This window comes from Candoia aspera, chromosome 10, assembly GCF_035149785.1.
Source record: "Candoia aspera isolate rCanAsp1 chromosome 10, rCanAsp1.hap2, whole genome shotgun sequence".
Lineage (NCBI taxonomy): Eukaryota > Metazoa > Chordata > Lepidosauria > Squamata > Boidae > Candoia > Candoia aspera.
In genome coordinates this window covers 16,470,593-16,491,901 of record NC_086162.1, presented here as the reverse complement: position 1 = coordinate 16,491,901, position 21,309 = coordinate 16,470,593, and the positions used below count along the sequence as shown (strand labels likewise).

Genomic DNA, 21,309 nt, shown 5'->3' with positions numbered 1-21,309 from the left:
GTGAGTTCTCAAGGCTGTGTTGATTAACAAGCTGGAAAGGCAAGAGAGCTACACTTTGTATCTGCTTGAGGGGCTATTACAGAAAATCCAGTTTATACTCGCCCCCTCCCCCATTTGCTTTACTGTACTTTGGGGAGACAACTACCGTGCGCTCTCATGGGTTGATGTGTGGAAGAGGTTTGAATTGTACGTCTATATAATAAGCACGTATTCCCACACTTTTGTGTGTGCCTTGGAGTTGACTCCTGGCAACTACACACACAACTCCCTGCATTTTTGATGGCAAGGTTTTTCAGAAGGGGTTAGTCATTGCCTCCTTCCTAGGGCTCAGAGCAAGTGACTGGCACCAAGTCACCCAGCTGGCTTCTTGCCTAATGCAGGACTAGAACTCAAATCTCCCCACTCTATCCCAGTGCCTTTAACCACAACACTAAACTGACTCATTTCCACACTTGGCAAAAACAAATCCTATAGTGAATGTAGCATCTTGGATCAGTCCATTGCATTCCTGACACTGATACATTTATTAACAGCAGAAGTTTCAAAATAATTCTGTAGTTTTCAAGTATCAATTATTTTATTGTAATTCATGCTGTCTTGAAAGGAAGATGGACCACCAAGGTTATCTGAGTTGGATTAATATTTAATGTGAAGCATTAAACTTAAAGTAGAACTTAGTCAATTGTACCAGGAAAAACCATACCACCTCCAGAAAATGAATTTTTCACCTTGATAAATGCAAGTTTGTATCTCAAAACCATTCTAGCATTCTGTAGTGTTCTTTTATTATCTTGCTTCTTGCTCCCAAGGGCCAGAATTAATGTATTTTAGATACTACTTGCTCCCACACAGTTAAAATCTTCATCTGAAATGTAAATTGAGTTGAATTTGGTAATAAAGATAGGACACCTCACTGTTACTCCAGACGTAATCTTCATTGGCAGTGACTTCTACAGGGACAGCGTCTATGACAGCAAACCCACAATCTTGTGCATTATAAAGCCTTATTGGGACATAAGCTTTGATGGATTTAAGTTGGTGTTCAGAGGCATGAAACAGAAATTTTCAGCTGATAGGTAACACTTGATGCATCACTTGGAATGGACTCTAAGGAACAAAAGGTGTAATAACCCTTTTTCTAGCAATGCCATTCTGACCTTCAACTGAAGCCAACTATTTTCTCAAGAATTTAAAGCAATTTAAACCTTTCAGGAGATTTCTGCTAAAAGAAAGACATGGCAAATATCTAAAAATGTTTATTGATACCGAAATGGATAGAATGATAGAATAATAGTGCAAAGAAAGATGTGCAACTAAGGGCATCGTTTTTCACGCAGCTTTCATAGTTTAGTCATTTAAATATGTAAAATGCAAGAAAAAATAAATAATAAATAGCACGTCAGGAGAAAAACATACATTACTTGTATACAGTATGTTACCAAGTCAACATTTCAGGCCTTCCATAGGCACTTTCTCTTAAGAGTATCTGACCCAAATTACCCACCCAGAAATTTCACTAAAGTATCAGTTCTGAGCAATTTAAAGAGTCCAAATCAGACATAAAATGGAACCCATGGGTTTCCATTAAGACACACCATAGTGAATCTTAGACTAGCGTGCTTCTAATCCTCCTTTGGTATAAAAGGTTTAAAGCTTTCTTTTGTTGTTTATTCAGAAAAGCACTTTTCCAATACTGTCCTAATATGGAAAATGTTTTGTCTCAGCCCAAGTAGGGTTCCAATAGGCCAGGATCAAACTACTTTACACATTCAAATGTAAGAGGAAATGGGAATTCATTCTTTTCACTATATTCATTCTTTTCACCTAAAGGAGGACAGAAGCCATACCAGCCCAAAATATGCTGCAATCTTCTTTCAGGAAATTTTGTTTTTCTAGTACATTTGACTGCAATATCCCCAGACAGCCTAGGAAGGAAATTGGTATTCCCAACCAGTAATCTTCTGTTGGACAGATATATTTACCAAAATCCTAAGAGAAAAGATGCATAAACTTCTCTACGCCATCTTTTCATTTCAGACTCTGCTGCAACATGTTACATGCTGTAGTATTTAATGTATGTGCTAGTGGTACAAAGTTGGGAAGAGACAGTAGGATGGCTCATCTCCAACAACGTCTTCATTAAGCAAGAAGATATTTGGACATACTACTAAACAATTGACAGTCACCACAAAAATGGAACAGAGAGAAACAGGACTTTAAATATCTTTAGACTAATCATTACTAAACGGGTTTTCAACATGTCTCATATTAGCTATAGTATTTTTTAGAAAATTGAGCCATTCTCTTTTCACAAGTTGAAAAACTCTTTTTTGTATGCTACAGAAAGTCCCATTTTCTCCCCAGCCCACTGGACTATACTCAAAGTAGCTTCTGGAAGTACACAGTGCAACTCAGGAACCGCTGTTTCAAATAAGTGTGGCAGTTTTTTGCATGGGGATGCACATCTGGAACAGCTGTGTGGATCACTGAAAACTGCTTGGTTAGTGGGATGTTGTACTTCTTGGGAGTTATTCCTAAACGAGTCACTTATAAAAGCAATACACGTTAAAAAAACAGATCTGTAGTACTTACAGCAATTAACAAGCTAATCTAGATGACTGATCACATCCTTCAATACTTTATATTTGGGACAGGAATATCCAGGAAAACAAAACAAAACAAAAAAGCCCTCCACAAGTTTAATTACATAAAATAAATTAACATGAACGGTCTTCATGGTTCACTATGTCCAAGAACTAGTTATCTTCATGTTAGTTTTTATATTATTATTACTAATGGAAAATCAGTTTGTGTTCCATCTCACCTCAATCTGCTCATTCCTTAGGCTTGTCTCCTGGCAGAAATATTTATCTTGTATCTAATTCCACAGAGATATTTCATTTTGCTAGCTGCCAGATAATTATTATCAAGATTAAACAAGCCACAGCCAGGCCAAGAATAAAGATGCAGATCTTCTTGCGTGATTTCTTCTGTTTAAAAAAACAAAAAGAAAAAACCCAATAGGGTATGGGGGAAAGGGAGAGACACACACACATACACACAAAGATACACGCTTTATAACAAGAAAGTGGAAAGAGATGTAAAATTCAGCTCCTACTTTAGGATTAGGGTTATAATTAAAACCCTCTAACATAATTTAAAGTGAAGGCAGTACATTAGAAGCTCTGCCACTGTTGCAGGCATTGAGGAATCTGGTGAGGAAATATCTCTGAAACGACCCAACGGGTCACGGGTTGGCTAGCTGATCTTCTGAATTTTTAATATGGATCGGGCAGGCAATTTTGATAGTGACCCTGCAAACATGGAATGCTGTTCCAGAAACGGTAAATCAAAAACCCATTCTTTCATACGTTTAATGCTAGGTTAAAAAAGACCTTGTTAGTTATGCTTTTTAACTGGTCAGACTTTATACCTTTTTATGATGATTGAGTTGTTTATTTATTTAATTAAATTCTCATTTTAAACTGAGCTTCATTGTACATTGCCCTGAAATTTTTGTTAGAGAATGGCACAGAAATACTAATAGTATTTTATTCTTTGCAGTGTTAGGGTATCTTAGCATTCTTTTTTTAATCCATTCAATCATATCTGATTCTTGAAGACTGCCTAGACAAGTCCCTGTAGTTTTCTTGGCAAGGCTTTTCAGAGGTAGTTTGGCATTGCCTGCTTCCTAGGACTGAGAAAGGGGGACTGGCCCAAGGTCACCCAGCTGGCTTTGTCCTAAGGCAGGACTAGAACTCACGGTCTCCCGGTTTCTAGCCTGATGCTTTCACCACTACACCAAATTGGCTCTCCATCTTAAATCTTAATATTAGTACTTTAAAAAGCACACCCTATGTTGGAGGATGGGGAGCAGACAGCTAGCTATCCCAAGACTGAGGGATATGGTTAAGGCTAAAAATACAGTTGGAAAGGGATCAGAGCTGAGTCAACTGAGGGGTGGAATGTAGAAGATTGGTTGCTGTGTGCCCTTTGTGCCCCCCAATCTGTCTTGATTCCTGGACAGTTAAAGGGACTCAATGGCAATAGTCCCTATAGGAAAAGCCATATATTTCTCATCATTTTGGATCTGAAAACATTCATAATCGAAATAGAGACAGACAGAGCACCTGTGCAACACAGACTAAAATCCCAGCTATGCTTCCCCCACTTCTAATTCTGGAAGATGTTGGGGCTGGACAAGGATTACCTGATAATAAGCAGCTCTCTGCAATTGTTCATTGGCACTTTCCACATGGACTTCTGCATTTTCTACATTTGCTTCTATGCTATCTAGAGAGAAAAAGAGCACCCACTTAAAAAAAAACCCACCACCATCACCACTATATGATGTACTCTTGCTACAGTTAAGCCTGCTTAGATAAGCTGTAAAGTTATTTCAGCATGAGCTTAGTGGTATTGCATTCCCTTAGTTACTTACTTACTTACTTATCCCGCCTTTATTATTTTTACAAATAACTCAAGGTGAGGCATATACCTCATACTCCTTCCTCCTCCTATTTTCCCCGCAACAACAATCCTGTGAGGTAAGCTGGGCTGAGAGTTACTGGCCCAAAGTCATTCAGCTGGCTTTCATGCCTAAGGTGGGGACTAGAACTCACGGTCTCCTGGTTTCTAGCCTGAAGCCTTAACCACTAGACTGAGGGGTAGCCTGCTGATCAATAAGTGTTAGTCTAGTTTCAGATAGGGGACTATCTGATAGGGGGCTGTCTGAAAGGAATAATGACCCTACATGCTATTCCTAGTACCAGTGACAATTTTTCTGGCTGATTAAAAAAAAAAAATGTACCAGGAAGGTTTGTACACTCACAGGCATATATGCAATATGTGTATACAAATGTAGACCCAGAATCAGAATACTGTAAACCAAATATCATCTTTAGTTGCTATGTTTTCTAGAAATTGCAGCATTATTAAATATCACTCCATAGAATGATATTTCCAAATATTCCAAATATATTTCATCAGCAGTTTGTCAATACTACAGATGTCACATTTTTAAAGATATTTTAGGATCCTCTTTGGCTCAAAGAGCATCTTTCTTCAAAAGTCTGTGGTATGAATCCTCATCTGAATAGCAAATGCCAAATCAGACTTCTGCAGTCAAGCAAACGCCACTATTTACTTACCAATCATGTCTCCCTGATCATGGATCATCATAGCCAAATCTTTAAAAATCTGATTCACATCCAAGATATCTGCCTGAAATGGAAGTTTGTGAAAAATTACTGCATTTTGTGCTTAAGTGTTTATATTATGATTCTAATAATTAAGCCGTATTATTATTCCTGTTGCACTTATTTTTTTCTAGATAACAACCTAGTATGGCTTAATTCCAAAGTCTCACTGTCAATGTCACACTTATCTTGTGAAGGGGCTTTTTGGTACAGCTATCTGTAATGCCAGTATTGCTGACTCTTTGGATTCAACCCCCGCCGTTCATTCTTTAAAATGAAATTTCATTTGCAACCATATATCACAAGCAATATGTCACCTTCAAGCCTTAGAAGAATACTTGTGTTTATGTGTCTGGTTCACCCACTCCAATCTCCTTCTCTTTCCCTCCATTATCCTCTCTAGTCAAGGATAACTACATCCTCTTTCTGTTTAATGACTACCGTGAAAATGCAGCCCGCATTTTGCAAAATCCTACACTTTGTCTACTTCTAAATCTTTTAAGAAGATACGCAAAAATATCTATGTCTGCACTCTGCAGCATTCTTCTCTCTAATTCCCAAAATACTGGTTGGAAACTTTATGAAGATTCATATCAGCTGGTAAATCCTATCAAGAATGTTGCAAGTTTTGTTCTTATTTTGAACTGTTAATAATTCAAGATTGCCTTGAAAGAAGCCATGTTCATACCTCAGGTCCCCAGTGAGTGGTCTGTGTATGTGCTGATACTGCCCCTGGTGCCTGTCAAGCTCCTTGAACCACTTGATTTTTACTTTAAAAAAATACATATATATATACGGAAAACTGACATGCTGCAGAGTAAAGGGCATCTTCTTGATTTCCATGAATGCCTCTAGCTCCCGAAGTTTTTTAGTAAATACAAAATGATGGGTGGCTCTACTCCAAGGCTTTAGTCTGAACTGTGTCCATCTGCCTAGAAAAGAACTCAGGTACATCGAAGTAGCAAGGAGCATCCCACAGAGGGCAGAACTGGAGGATGGCAGCTTGTATTGAGGTAAATGGAGGCTTTGTATCTAGTTATGTCCCTCATGGCAACCATTTTGCAAATGGACAAGGCTGTGCACCCTCCCAATCATTTTCCAAGATGTTCTCAAAATTCCAACAGTGCTCATCAGACCAAAAAGGCCTGCTGTACAGTATTAGATAAATATCCTAGGGTGCAAATGAAGGGCTCAGAGGTGGCTTTTGAAAAAATCTGGCACCCAAAGCATTTCTTTTTGACTTCTTTAATATGTATTTTTTTAAACACTGCATCTCGTTGAATCAACTACTTACCTCTAATTGCCTAATGGCAGTTTCTCTCTCCTTTATTAACTCAAGATCTTCTTCTGTTATTGCTACATCTTCTTGAGTCTGCATCTGATCTCTTTCTTCATTGCTGAAGGGAAAAAAAAAAGGACAACCCACTCTTCTTGCTATTCCTGGATGATCAGAAAAGGCTACCCAAATATTTTTTGGATTTACTGATACACGTTCCTTAGCTGTGGTCCTTATTCAAAACTAAAGGAGCTGCGAATGCAGAATCTTTTAAAATATAAAATGTTGAAGTGGTTATAAATGCTTCTCTGTGTACTGGAACACTCTTTCACATGAGGCAAGCTAACTGTATTAGAAGAAAAGTTAAATGTTTTAAGACAAACTCCTGGCAATTGGCATCCCATTTTCCTATCCCCAAGTTCAAATGGATCAGTATTTTAGTGAGCCTTATCCAAATCATGATTTCCAAAAGTCTGGGCTGGAAGCCCCATCACATTATGTCAGTGTTTCTTAACTTCGACAACTTTAAGATGTGTGGATTTCAACTCCCAGAATTCCTCAGCCAGCATGCTGGCTGGGGAATTCTGGGAGTTGAAGTCCACACATCTTAAAGTTGCCGAGGTTGAGAAACACTGCATTAGATTCTTGGCCATGCTGGTTGAAAGTTGAATTCCAAAACTTTTGGAGAGCCCTGGGAAGAGCTTGTGTATTTACCCAACACATGATGCAATTTAAATAGTCTTGTTTATCTTTCAGGACCAACCAAGCACAATGTTCTTTAGATGTATCAACTTACAATTAGTTCTATAACTCTGAATCAGAATTTTAGTAGATGTAACACTGATTGGAATATGTTATATATTTAAAAAGGGAATGAAGGGAACCTTTAACTGGGTGGAAGTTGCTTAGGAATTTTATAGAGCTAAGCCAATCTGATGAATTTACATTTAAATTCAAGATTTGGGAAGAGCTGTGCATTTCCCAAAACAATGTTGCCACCTTTCTCTCATGACAGATAGACAGACACTGTAGATAGGTAGACCCATATTTTGTTTCTGTTACCCTTGAAACCTGAAAGACCATTTTTATAAATAATAGCATCAAAATCTATTACACTGTCATCTGGACATCTAGACTTTACTTTTGCTGACATGGCCCTGTGATGTAATGGCATGCTAAAGTACATCAAGTAACTATATATACTGTATACATAAATATAAACATATATGGTTCTTCATTGCTCAAGAAGGTTTCAATCCTAACAAACTAAGGTAATGAGAAATTATGTTGTACGAAGTAGAAAATTAAGGGTGCTCTTACAGCTATGCCTTAAAAAAAGTCATCTTTAAAGGCACTTGGAAAAATCTGGATCAACATTTATACTCAATACGACAAACAAAAGTTTGACTGAGTTTTGCTGGCCGCCTCCTCAACCTCCAATTTCTTCTTTCGCTTCTTGGTTTACTATAGGAAGTTTCCTCAATTAGGACGCCAGAAATTTGTGACCACAACCTATAATTTACTTCTAAACCTGAACCAGAGACTATGATTCAATCTGAATTTCTGATTCTGCTTTGGATGGTTTTAGGAAACCCTCGTTGGCTGTCCCAGAGCTATAATGGATGCCAGCCAGGATGTCAATAAGGAAACCAGAGTGCCCAGAGTACAAAGCCTGAGAAACGTCCCAATAGCTCAACAAGTATTTGGCTCCAGCACCTGAACTGAACTACTGTTTCTGAATAAAAGTTGCTGTGGGTCATATGAACAAGCTGTGAATGCAGGCACATCACTGAATGTGCGTTAAGGTTTTTGCAACTGAAGAAGCAAGGTGATAGGTATCAGAAAACAGTGGGCATTACCTGTCAAATGAGACCAGCTGCTCTTCCCTGCGTCTCTCCTCTCCCTGGAAAGAAACCATTCTAGATCAGCCAAAAATTTACACTAGGAGGATATGATGCAGCAATTAGATTCTTTCTGGCCTAATTAACAACACAGTTTCTTACAAGTCATGGACTTGGCAGACATAGCCAAGACAAAATTAGTTCTTCTATTTAAAAGAATACTAATTAAGCAACATAGTGTGAGAAGTTAAGAAAATTGAACAACTGGAATGGAATTGAACTAAACAGGAAGGGACACAGTTCTTACCAATTCATTGGGTCTGCGACAGCATGATCACTTATTCCTGTGCCCCCTTGAATCGCTCAGCCTATCTAATTTAGACTGCTGGGTGCTGCAGTGGGGGGAAAAGAACTAAGCAATTCAAGGTCACTGCTCAGAAGACTTGCAATATTCTTTCTAATCGTCAGTACGGTCATCGGTCAGACATCGGTGGTCCCTCACATCAAGTAACAGCTGAACTCTCATTTCCCCCACCCAAATTATGTAAGATTGGCACAGTTTTGTATAGTTTTGTTATGAGAAGACTGAAAGATAGCTACTGTCCCGCGAATGGATCTTGAGCTCGTTTGGAGGTTCTAGCAGGGGAGCACAGCTATCGTAGACCCTTAACCGAAGATGGGTACCCTCCTGCTATCTGGGATGGTCATTCTCTTCTGCCAAGCATGCAGCTTCGGGAGGGATGCACAGGGAGCAGTAAGGGAGGAAGGGGACGCCTGCCTAGCCAGCCAGATCAGCTGAATCAACCCTGGCGATCCATGGGGTGACAGATGTTGCAGCCAGATCACCCTCACGTCCTAGCTACTGTCCTGACAGAGACAATAATCAGGACAAGAAGGAAACGAAGGAAATCACTGAAGAAGTGCAAAGCAACCAACTTCAAACCACTCATTCTTTCCAAGTGGGAATCTGAACATTTCTAAAGCCCAGATGTACTTCAGAACTTTCCTTGCTAAGAAATAGAGAGGACCACCTCTAGTACATGCTTTAGCATAAACAGAGTAGAGGACGTGAAGCTAAAAGATAGGGACATATGAACTGTCAGGTTACTAAGACACTTTGCCATCTATTTTTCCTTTAAAACGTTTGGAGAAAAAAACTCCTCTCTGGACTATTTGGCTAACAACTTACAGAGAAACGAGAGCCAGCTCTTGCCCTGGCAACAGTTTCCTTTTCTTTCTCGGAGACTCTTCTCTGCACTGCTTGAAAATTATTTAAGGCTGCAGAAAAGTCATTCATCAAACGCTCCTTCTGAAGTTTCTGCTGGCGCTAGAAAAGAAGAGTTTTATCCATGATTGTAGAAGAAAAACCCACCAACTTCAACAGAAATATTCATACTTTATTTCTAGCTCTCACAGGACACTTTTGCAACCTTCAACAGACATGACCGATTCAGACCACTTTTGCCTATTGTTTTATTAAAAGAATAGTAAGGAGATTTCTTGTTCAGCCATCCTGGGAATTTGGGGACAGAGAACCAGTGTGTAGGGCTTAAGGTGCTGGCCCAGGTTAACTTCCACCCACAACAATAAAAACTCGGAGTGACTCCGGTTCAGTCACTCTCTCTCAGCCCCAACCTCTTACCCCAAGAGGGTTGCTGGGGATAGAATATTCATGTTCTGGGGATAAAATGAAAGGAGAGGCTTGTGTAAGCTACTTTGAGCAACACAGTAATAATTGCAACAACCATAGTAGAAGCAGAAGTCCAAACACTTCCAGAGAAACCAGTGTGTGGAAGGGTGATTTACACCCATTTCATACATTAGCAGGCACTCAAAATTCATTTAGTATCATTTATATGCATGCACCATTAATCTCCATTATTACAGCAGGGGGAATGAGAAATTATTCCCCTCCTCTAGAACGCTAATTAGACCCTATTCACACTGAGAACTGTCATGTACCAGTAGTTCAGCTTCTTAAATACGTAAACCAGCCTACGAATGCCCCCCACCCCCAGATCCATGCCAGCAAGTGAAAGAAGTATTGCCATTCTAAAATGATTGAATATAACATTAAGGCAGGGTCCACATATCACCACACTAATTTATGATGTGTTATGCTTGGTTTTGGCTTAGTATGTTTTGCAAACTCAGCCACTGTGGTTTGTAAACTGTGGCTTATTGTGACATGTGCAAACACATCCAATTATAGCACATTGGTAAACCATGATTAAAGAAGCAACAGTTTAATGTGATCTGCAAACCTGTTTGGCTGTCTCCCAATCCATGAAAACCACAGATAAACCCACAAACCTGTTCTGAGGAAGATAAGGGCAGTGGGAGGGAACCCAACTCCTTCAGATATTCATTGGTCTCTTTGGCAAGCCGGTTTGCTGTATGTTGCAACTGTTGTCTAGGAACAAAAATGTATTTCAGCTTCATTTTCTTGTGTCTTAAAATGGAAACATTAGCAAGGCTCCACTTCCTTCTCCTTTTGAATGATTTCTTTTTCCGGGCAAAATTATGACAGAAAAATAAATCATTTCATCTTTATGCTGATGACTTGTTTCTTGCTCCCTAATTGGCCTTTGTATACTCTTGTATGCCTTAGCTAAGTATTCCAGGAAAAAAAAACCTCATTGGTCTTTAATTATAGCAAAACCAAGGTTTTGGACAAAATACAGTGAAATGTAAAAGGAGGGCTCACTCTTGCTGTATGGAGGAGTATAATATTCTATATAATAGAATATAATATACATATATAAAGGAGTATAATATTCTGTATAATATTATATCAATATTATATCTTGCTTTTCTCTTTATTTGACAATCTTTGAAAATGAAAGTTGGCCAACAATAAAGGGGGAAATTTGAGCTCTAGGAATTTCCTCAGACCTAGAATATTTTCAATTCATGTGCAAAATAAATTGCTGAGAACAATACTTGAGGTACCTAAATCCAGATCTATTGTATTTTTACCTGCTGAATTTAATACTATCTCAATTAAATCTACCACTATAACTGGATTATATATTTTGTCCCAGATCTGAAAAAAAATTTCTAACTGCTTTCTGTCTTTTACTTTTCTTTTAGTTGGCTTTGAATTAAATCGAATAAATGAAATGAATGAATGAAATGAAATGGATTATTTAATTATTGGCTCAAACTGCTCTCCTTGCCCAATCCCAGATTAGTCAAACTTTGCTTTTCAAAATAAATGAGAACAAACTCCACTAGACACCCGTCCCGCTTTCAAAATCTAGTTCATTGGATTCAACAGGTCAGTTTTTTCTTTAGAGTTGTTTCTTCCTTGAGCATTCCCCCCACCACCTGACAAAACAGCACTGCAAAACAAAAGAACAAACCCCGCGGAACTGCTTCTTGTCATACAGTGGTGAAAAAATACTTTGAATGTGAAAGGTATTTAAAGCTTATATCCAAGCCTATTCTTAGAATTGCTCTAACGCCATTATGGATGGAACAGCAGTTTTGCAGATTCTGCCCACGGGGCAGTGGTGTGTTAGAGGCTATCCCACATTATTTTTTTTTCTCTTGTTTCTTGCTTTCTGACATTTGTTTTAATTCTTTTTTTTAAAAAATTCAGAGCTCATGGGGAAAAGTTAATTGGACTGATCTGCAAAGATCTGATTTCCTTCTGGCTTCTCAAAATGGGGATTCTGTTCATAGGAACTATTTTTGCTTAATTAGCTTTCAGAGCTTGGGCATTTTTAAAATCCACACAATAGTGTGACATATCAGTTAGAACTATTGACATCATGAATGCGTTCATACATAATTAACCGCTCAAAGTTGCTCTCTGAGTGAGAAGGGCGGTGACTAAATTTGATATATAAAAATAAGTAAATAATTATCCAGTTGCTGTTGCAATTGATGTAACTGCTCTTTTTCTCTTCCTTGATCACGTACATAAAACTGAAGGTAAGCTATCCGCAAATCTCCTTTTTTTGTAACTCCTTTGTGTTGGAAATTATTTATTAAATTATTCGATTCTATGAATTTGCTAGACCTCAAAGTTAAGATACTCAAAAAATTCATTTAAGTATCTGATTAGCTCTGAGGCCCTGCATACTTTAAAGAGCTACTCAGATCATACTCACAAGTTTTCCTGCAGTTTGGTAGAATCCTGCTTGGTCCCTAACTGATTCATCAAATTCTTTATCTGAGAAGCTGTAAAAGAAAAAAAAATGATATGTTATCATTTTGCCATGAATTGGTCTCATGTGGAAAGTTACGGAACTATTCCCTGAACACTTTTGTGGGCTCAATTGCTAGCTACGAGCCCAAAATGGAACCACAAACCATACTTACATCAGGTTTGCCCGTACTGCTGACCACCCTTTGTAGTACTATGCAAAGAACTGGATATCTTTGCAGAGAGAGCTAGTTTAGTTCAGTGTTGAAAGTGCTGGCAAGAAACTAGGGAACCACAAGTTCTAGTCATCCCTTAGGCATGAAAGTCAGCTGGGTGACTTTGTGCCAGTCACTCTCTCTCAGTCCTATATACCTTACGGGGGTGTTGTGGGGAAAACAGGAGTGGGAGCATTAGATAGATACGCCACCTTGAGTTGCAAAAAATGAAGGTGGGATATAAATAAACAAAAATATATCTTCATGCGTGGATGGCAGATAGAAGAATGAGATGCCTGCTACTTTGCTTTACATGAACACACATTGTTCTGCACTGACCTGCTGAATTACAGATCATTACTACTTATACAGAACATTTTAAGGGAGCAATCTGCCATTTCCTTACACATCCAAGGGATATACTGTACAGTATACGGGTGCTGCTACATGGGCACCACAAACAAACAAAATTCGTAAAAACCTTGATATAGAGAACAATCAGTGGGTAAGAATGGGGATAGATATTATTATTATTAATACTATTATTATTATTGATGAACAGTATTCTAAAACATTGCATGCAAGTAGCCTCAGCGATCATGCCTAGAAAGAGAGAGTATAAATCTTCTAAAGAATCCTCTGCTGATTAACTTTGACTCAAGGTGGACAAAGTTCTCTTAGACTTTGGAATGGCTTGCTACTATATTTCCGATCCCAAGACGTCAGATTCAGTATTTAACATTTTAAATATATACATTTTTTTCAACGTTAGGAGGTTCCGTGGATTTTATAAATAAAAAAGTGATACAAATGATTTAAAATAAAGAGGTCAGCCACATGGGGAGGGGGGGGTAAGAAAGGGAAACATATTTCTTTTGAGGGGGGTAATCGAGGAGATGATGGGAGTGTGTGGGTCGAAGAGATCAAAAGCATCACTTACTGCATTGTGCCAGGCGCTGTATATTGGTGCTGCAGGTCTGGATAATGGTGCTGAAGTCCCGAGGCGGAAGCCCCCCAGGCCGGTAGGTCTGTAACTGCCCGTACGACATAGTTAACTCTAAAGCCCCGGGGAAGGAAAAAAAAAACCAGAAACCACAGCAAAAAAGTACAACCCCCAAACGAGAAGGCCAAAATATGTTATTTATCTGTCAAACCGGGACACTGCCGACGCCTCCACAGCTGCGCAGGCGCACCAGGCAGGCCCGACCTTTCTTCCTTTCTCCGCGCATGCGCACAATAGAAGTCTAGACCGGACAGTCCACCTCCGCCTTCCTTCAACCCACTCGAGGGAGCGGTCGCTGGTTGGGTGAGCCGAGGGGAAGCAAGGACTTGTACGCATGCGCCCTAGCCGCGAGACGCGCATGCTCAGACTGGCTCAACCGCTGTTATCTGCAAGTGAGGCTCGGTGTCATGGCAACTGGGGACAGCTTGGCGTTGCTGTTGTTTGGAGGAGGCCGCGGTGGCGTTGTGATGATTCTTCCGAGATAACGGCGTGGTACCGGCTCCTTTTCTACACGATCGTAAGGTTGCACGTAAAATGCTGGAGATATGCACTCAGGCGCCAGTTCCATTGAGTTAAATGGGATTTACTCCTGAGTAAATCTGCATCGGATTAAAGCGAAATAACCGATGTACCAATAACAACGTTACTGAGTTCAGTGTGCCTGGGTTTCAGGGATGCGTGCCTAGGATTATATCGTGGATGTTACGCTGCGACGGCTTACTAGTGGTTAACGCCTTGAGCTCAGTGGCATTTTTACGCAGGTACGTGCAAAACTTGGGACGACCACTAGATGGCAGCAGCAGCAACAGTGTTGTGGGTCTCTTGGCTGCCAGCCACCGGCCGACGTGATTCTTGCAGCCTTATAAAAATGCCCCTTGTGAAATGCTCATTGCAAGTGGGTCAAAAGGTGACAGCTCACTAATATTGAATACCAGAATAATACCAATGGTGTAGTGGTTAAGGCATCAGGCTAGAAAGCAGGGGACCATGAATTCTAGTGCCACCTTAGGCATGAAAGCCAGCTGGGTGACCTTGGGCTGGTCCCTCTCTCTCATCCCCAGGAAGGAGGCAATGGCAAGCCACTTCCAAAAAACCTTGCCAAGAAAACTGCAGTGACTTGTCCTGGCAGTCACCAGGAGTCAGCACTGATTCGAAGGCACACACACACAAACACCCCTCAACAGCAAGGTGGATGGACTCAGTTACAGTGGGGGGTGGGTGCACCATTGGAAGACTTGAGGGACCAGATTGGGGACCGATTTTCATGGAGAAAATTTGTGTGGTCGATCAATTTTGAATAATGTTGAATATCAAAACAATATTTTTTTTTTCAGAAGGGCTGTGCTCTGTTAAAAATGCTGGTCTTTAAATCCTCTAGGACCCATGCATCTGTTAGATCATTTCTCCTACATCACATGGCTCAATTATCTGAATTGTGGTGGGTGGCAAGTAGAATAGAGACTGTTCATGGGGACACCATGCTACTAGACCAGTGTTTGTTAAAGTGTGGTCCTAGGACCCCTGGGGATCCCCCAAGACCCTCTCAGGGGTCCTCAGAATAAAAATTGCTTGCCAGCTTATGTTGAAAAATAATCCTATAATATTAAAATATAATATTAAAATCCCATCAAACAATCGTGAGAAGTGGTAGCGGCAGCAAATGCATCAATTTTAACTTTTAATATAGTAACTATTGATAAATAAACCCATACAAACAAAAGCTCTATGTCCTCCATTACTTTTAAAAGTGGAAAGGGATTCTGAGAGAAAAAAAATCTTAAACACTGTACTAGACTATTCTCAGGAAGGCATGTGTGGTACCGTTGTTGATATTATTTAGGCACCAGAAAAAACTATTTCCATTGCCCCATTTTCCAGTTAGCATTTTTTAGACAGGATAGTTTGTATTGAATACGTTATTGCAGTTATAGTTTGTTTTGATAGTCCTTGCACGTTGTAAAGTAAATGCATTTAATACAATAAAATTTCAAAATGATAGATTTAAAGGGCCTGGGTTGTAAATTGTGGCATCACTGAATACATTTTCGTGGGAAATACTGGTAGACATTGTCTGCAAGCATCTCATACACTTATGTATAAATACATAAATCATTTTAAAACTGCTTTTTAGAATCTTAAATCTTATAGCCTAAAACTTGAGAAAGAAGGTTCAGATTATAGGTGCTTGCATGAGAACATTTTAAAGAGAACAAAAATTGCTTCTGTCATAGGAAATCAGTCAATGGCAGTCTCAAGCAGGAAGATTTTCAAAGCTTGCCTAAAAGCTGGAGTTGAAAAGGCAAGGGATTTGGGGCAACAGTTAAAAAGGCTGCATCTCTAATGCGATCATTCCTAAAAGGAGAAAAACTATAGAAGAAGGCTGTTCCTTTATTAAACTGTTCCCAAGCACTAATTAATAAGAATAATTTCAAAAGCTCAGATATTTTACTGCAATAAATCAAAGGGAGTTGCTGTACATCTCTAGAAATAAGCACAAGAGATTCTAGGGATATGATAGTGACATTAAAGTTGTTTGACTGAAAGACCCCTGTGTCTGAAAGGACTTTATTTCAGCATGATGTATTTTTGATCAAATTTAAATTCCTCCCCTTTTGCTCAAACCTCCATCAACACAGAGTGGTGGGGAAATATTACCATTGGTTTCTGCTTGCATACAGAGAAATTTGATGAAATGATAATCAGAAAGGGCCGGGGAGATAACTCTGCTTTATTATGTGTGTTTACATTTTTGATCATTTTTTTCTCTGCTGCTGTTCAGCTTTTCTTGTTTGCTTGATTTTAGTTCTGTACTGCCAGACTCAAAAGATGACTCCCAGTGCCCTTGCAGGGACCTTGTCTCTGGGTGCTCTTGTCGCCTTGCGTCCGCTGTAAGGGATGCTATGAGAGAGCCTTGTGATTACCTCTCCCAAGGCAATTTTTTTCATTCTAAAGGCAATGATAAGAGCCTCAATTTGCATCAAGGCCAAGGCATAAGGGGGCACAGGGCATAATTTTTCTAACCTAAACCCAGTAAGAGCTAGTCTGGTGTAGTAGTTAATGAGAAAAGAGAGTGCTACATATGCCACCTTGACCTCTTGAATGAAAATGTGGGATCTAAACCTAACAAATAAATAATCTACTTCATTTGCTTCTCCTCGTCCTGAATGCATGAAACTGATAAAAAAGGGATTGAAAAATAATTTTGAATGCATTCTGTTCATTATCAGATAGGAAATTAGATTTCAGCTTTCGTATGTGGTGCATATCTAAAAATGAATTTAGTTGAATTCAAAATACATTTTTAAGAATTAAATGTCAGAGTTAATATTTAAATATTAAATGCAGCTTGGGATTTATTCATTTATTTGGTATAACTATATTCATGACCCACGTTATAGGGAAATATATAAGGTGGTTTACAAAAAAATGTAAAATATTTTTTAATAAAAAGCAACAGCAACATAATAAAAAAAATAATGCCAGCACATCTAGATTAAAAATGAATAAAATCCTCCCCATAAAACAAATGAGTAAAATAATTAAGTAACCCATGTACTATAAAAATAACAATTAACAACAACAGCATTTATGCAAAACATCTGATTGGTTAGAAATGTAAATAAAGTGGAATATACTCACAGGGAGTACATTTAAATTCCACAACTCTGTTGCTGAATCTCAGCAGTGACCTGGTTCTTCATATGTGACAACTAACTAGGACTTAATTTTTCTGCTGATTATCAATTCTTAGTTAGATCTCTTTACCACATTTCCACCCAGACTGCCAAGGCTGTTGGTTGAAGAGCTAGCAATAGATGGTCATAATGCAGAAGAAAGAGAATGACATGGTGACAGCTCCTGACCTTTGGACTGAAAGGTTTCAGCATATAAATTTAAAAAATATTCTTCATGGTTTATATATGAGGAAGAGGTTTTGACTACCAAAGGTATGCTGTGACCGTTCATCCAGTGGTAAAAGCTGGAATCTCGCATAGTAACTTGGATTACTCAATATAATATTGCTTCAGAATATGAAAGGAAAGAGTAAAATACCAGAGACATTCACACACCTGTATTCACCAGGCAAGCCCGCCAAGTAAAAACACATGTCCCTCTTGGGACCCCCCCCCCCAAAAAAAACAATCCACCATAAGCAAAGGAAAAATACCCATTCAAGTTGCTGATTCCTGATCCTGGGTTGTTTGGGAGCAACAACTAGGTTCAGAATGAACAGTCAACTTTCGGAGCTTTTTTTAAAAAGCTTACTTGTAAGCAGGAGAAGGAGAATGTGAGCAAAAGGTTCATGTGCATCAGCTTTCCATAAGAAAACGAAACCAAGAATTCTGGCTTACCATTACATATGAATATGGGTGTTCTGAACTACACTTAAGGTAAAACTCGGCAGGACATGAGAGGTTTACATCCTGATCTCACGTATTTTCTGTGTCTAAGAACAAACGAGGAAAGCTAGAGTGTGATGCTGGCAGAGGGTCAATATTTAATAATTAGATTCACAAATCAAAGCAATTTTGTTGTAAACCACCCAGAGTCCCTCTGGTGGGAGGAGATGGGCGGTGACAAATTTGATAGATAGATAGATAGATAGATAAATGCAATAATAATAATAATAATGGCTTGTTTGGTTTTATACAGCATAATGTGCAAAGCAGCCAGTGACAAGGTCACATGTCATCTTAAGGTATTCTTATTTACACTCAGGTTTGTTAAACCACAAAACATGGATTCTAGCAACCCACTAAGCTAAAATCAAAGACGCTATAGTAAGGCTAGCTTAGCATATTTAGTGAATTAGGCCACAGTGGTTGTAAACCATGATTTATAGCTTAATATGAACCAGTCCACTATGGCTTGTTCATGAAAACATGTCTGAAACAAATTCTGGCAGAATAATTCATGAACTTTATTGGTATATTCTGATTTGATCCTGGAGTTTTCCACATTTGAGCCCATCCCAGCTAGAGTTAACCACAAAACAAGTGCCAACTGGTAAAGGTTAGAAGATGTGATTTTGAATATCAGGACTTACCTTACTTAAAGTTGACTCCAATTGGGGGGTATAAATCTAATAAATAAATAAAATCCCCAAGGTTTGGGGAGTTGCATATCTGGAAAACATCAGGCACCACCAGGGGGCATCAGTGTACAGTAAATGTTTTTTGAATTGCACAAGATTTATATAAATATTCTTAGCCAAGTATTCTTAAGGCTATGTTGAAACTTCAGGCTTCCTTTGTTTATTTGCTGTTCAAGTTGCAGAACAGCAGATGCTGGTTGAGGGCATGTGCCAATAATGTGTTTGCTTGGTAAGCTGCTACCCGCAAGCCGCAAATGAACAAACTCAACCTTCATATTAAGCAACATTTTGTTCTTATTCTAAGAAGTGTATAATATCATAGTAGAGGTCCAGCCACTACTACCTCCTTTGTAATTCTAAAGTTCAGTCTAAAATCTTTCGTAGATCATATCTGTGTGCTGAGTCTATACTGTATGAAAAAAGTGTGTCTTTTTTAACAGGTTTGAAGTTTTGGACAAATAATTATATGGCAACAGCACTTTCTATGTGAATTTTTTCCTACTGGAAAATGCAGAGACAAGAAAATAGTTATATCTGTTCTTTAAGATAGCATATGACCTTTGTCCATTAAACAACATGACAGTCCAGAGCAACCTTAGCCATCTTACTGTAGAAATCCTTTCTCATAGATGTTCCTTGAAAGCTGAGAATTCAGAAAGGCTGTTAAGAATCCTAGCTTTGGATGAATGACGTTAAGCAAACATTGCTTTGTTTCACACACTGTATTAAGATACAGTTTGCTTTGTTGGACAACCATGGTGGTTTGCTTTGCACATAATTCAAAAGCCATGGACTGTGGATTATAAATTGCAGTAGTTGGATTCACACATAGCCCTAAGACAAAATCAAATGAATGGTATCTTTGTTGAGAAGGATATGTAAATCTATTGTTCTTTTAATTTATTAGATTACTTTAGTATTTGAGTAATATCATCAGTTTTATGAGGTTGTTTTAGATTATCATTAGTGCAGATCTCTCAAGATGAGGTGAGCTACAAATGAGAGTAAACAAGTGCTGTCATCAGATTTGAAGGCATATGAGTCGATTCATTAATCGTTAAATCTTCAGTTACATGGCTTGAGGTAGAAGGGGTATATTACTCCTCAATTGATGCAGCAACAATTATCTCGTATAAGCTCTCAGTAAATGAGCAAATTGCATCATTCTGAAGTAATTGTTTTTAGGTGATTCACACTTGGACTGTAGCAGTTTTATCTCCATTTCTTTTGTAGCATTGTTTACTATCTGCAGTTTAAATGTATTAGTGATCAAAACTGTATACACTATCAAAAATTGCTTCCTAACTAATCAGGGGTTCAGTACAACCAGAGATATGTCGGTATGCCATCGGAAGATGAGACCCCCAGGTTGGAAGATGATCAAAATGCTACTGGGGAGGAACAGAGGATGAGTTCACCTAGCCCCAGACGTGATGACGCAGCTAGCTCAAAGCCGAAAGGATGGCTAGCAGCCGACGGTGCTGGTGGTGAACGGCGAATCCGATGTTCTAAGGATCAACACACTGTTGGAACCTGGAATGTAAGATCTATGAGCCAGGGCAAATTGGATGTGGTTATTGGTGAGATGTCAAGGTTAAAGATAGACATTTTGGGCATCAGTGAACTGAAATGGACTGGAATGGGCCATTTCACATCAAATGACCACCAGATCTACTACTGTGGACAAGAGGACCACAGAAAAAATGGAGTAGCCTTCATAATTAATAGTAAAGTGGCTAAAGCAGTGCTTAGATACAATCCAAAAAACGACAGAATGATCTCAATTGGAATTCAGGGCAAGCCATCTAACATCACAGTGAACAAATATACGCCCCAACCACAGATGCTGAAGAAGCTGAAGTAGAGCAGTTCTATGAGGATCTGCAGCACCTACTGGACAACACGCCTAAAAGAGATGTTATTTTCATCACAGGAGACTGGAATGCTAAGGTGGCCAGTCAAATAACACCTGGAATTACAGGTAAGCATGGCCTGGGAGAACAAAACGAAGCAGGACATAGGCTGATAGAATTTTGCCAAGACAACTCACTCTGCATAACAAACACTCTCTTCCAACAACCTAAGAGACGGCTTTATACATGGACTTCACCAGATGGACAACACCGAAATCAGATTGACTACATTCTTTGCAGCCAAAGGTGGCCAACATCTATACAGTTGGTAAAAACAAGACCTGGAGCTGACTGTAGTTCAGATCACGAACTTCTTCTTGCACAATTTAGGATCAGACTCAAGAGATTAGGGAAGACCCACAGATCAGCTAGATATGAGCTCACTAATATTCCTAAGGAATATGCAGTGGAGGTGAAGAATCGATTTAAGGGACTGGACGTAGTAGATAGGGTCCTGGAAGAACTCTGGACAGAAGTTCGCAACATTGTTCAGGAGGCGGCAACAAAATACATCCCAAAGAAAGAGAAAACCAAGAAGGCAAAAGGCTCTCTGCTGAGACACTAGAAGTAGCCCAAGAAAGAAGGAAAGCAAAAGGCAACAGCGATAGGGGGAGA

At 39.0% G+C, this 21,309-nt stretch overlaps 1 protein-coding gene across 1 annotated transcript; it reads right to left on the bottom strand.

The window, feature by feature from the left end:
• Positions 1-1,240: 1,240 nt before the first annotated feature.
• STX12 (syntaxin 12) lies at positions 1,241-13,888 on the bottom strand. The gene is made up of 9 exons (XM_063311915.1): positions 13,624-13,888; positions 12,434-12,503; positions 10,629-10,728; positions 9,505-9,642; positions 8,334-8,377; positions 6,493-6,595; positions 5,151-5,223; positions 4,211-4,293; positions 1,241-2,990 (listed from the first exon to the last, which is right to left on the bottom strand). Exons 1-9 carry the CDS (start codon positions 13,730-13,732, stop codon positions 2,898-2,900), a joined length of 813 nt encoding a protein of 270 aa, XP_063167985.1. The 5' UTR covers positions 13,733-13,888; the 3' UTR covers positions 1,241-2,897.
• Between the last annotated feature and the right edge of the window lie 7,421 nt (positions 13,889-21,309).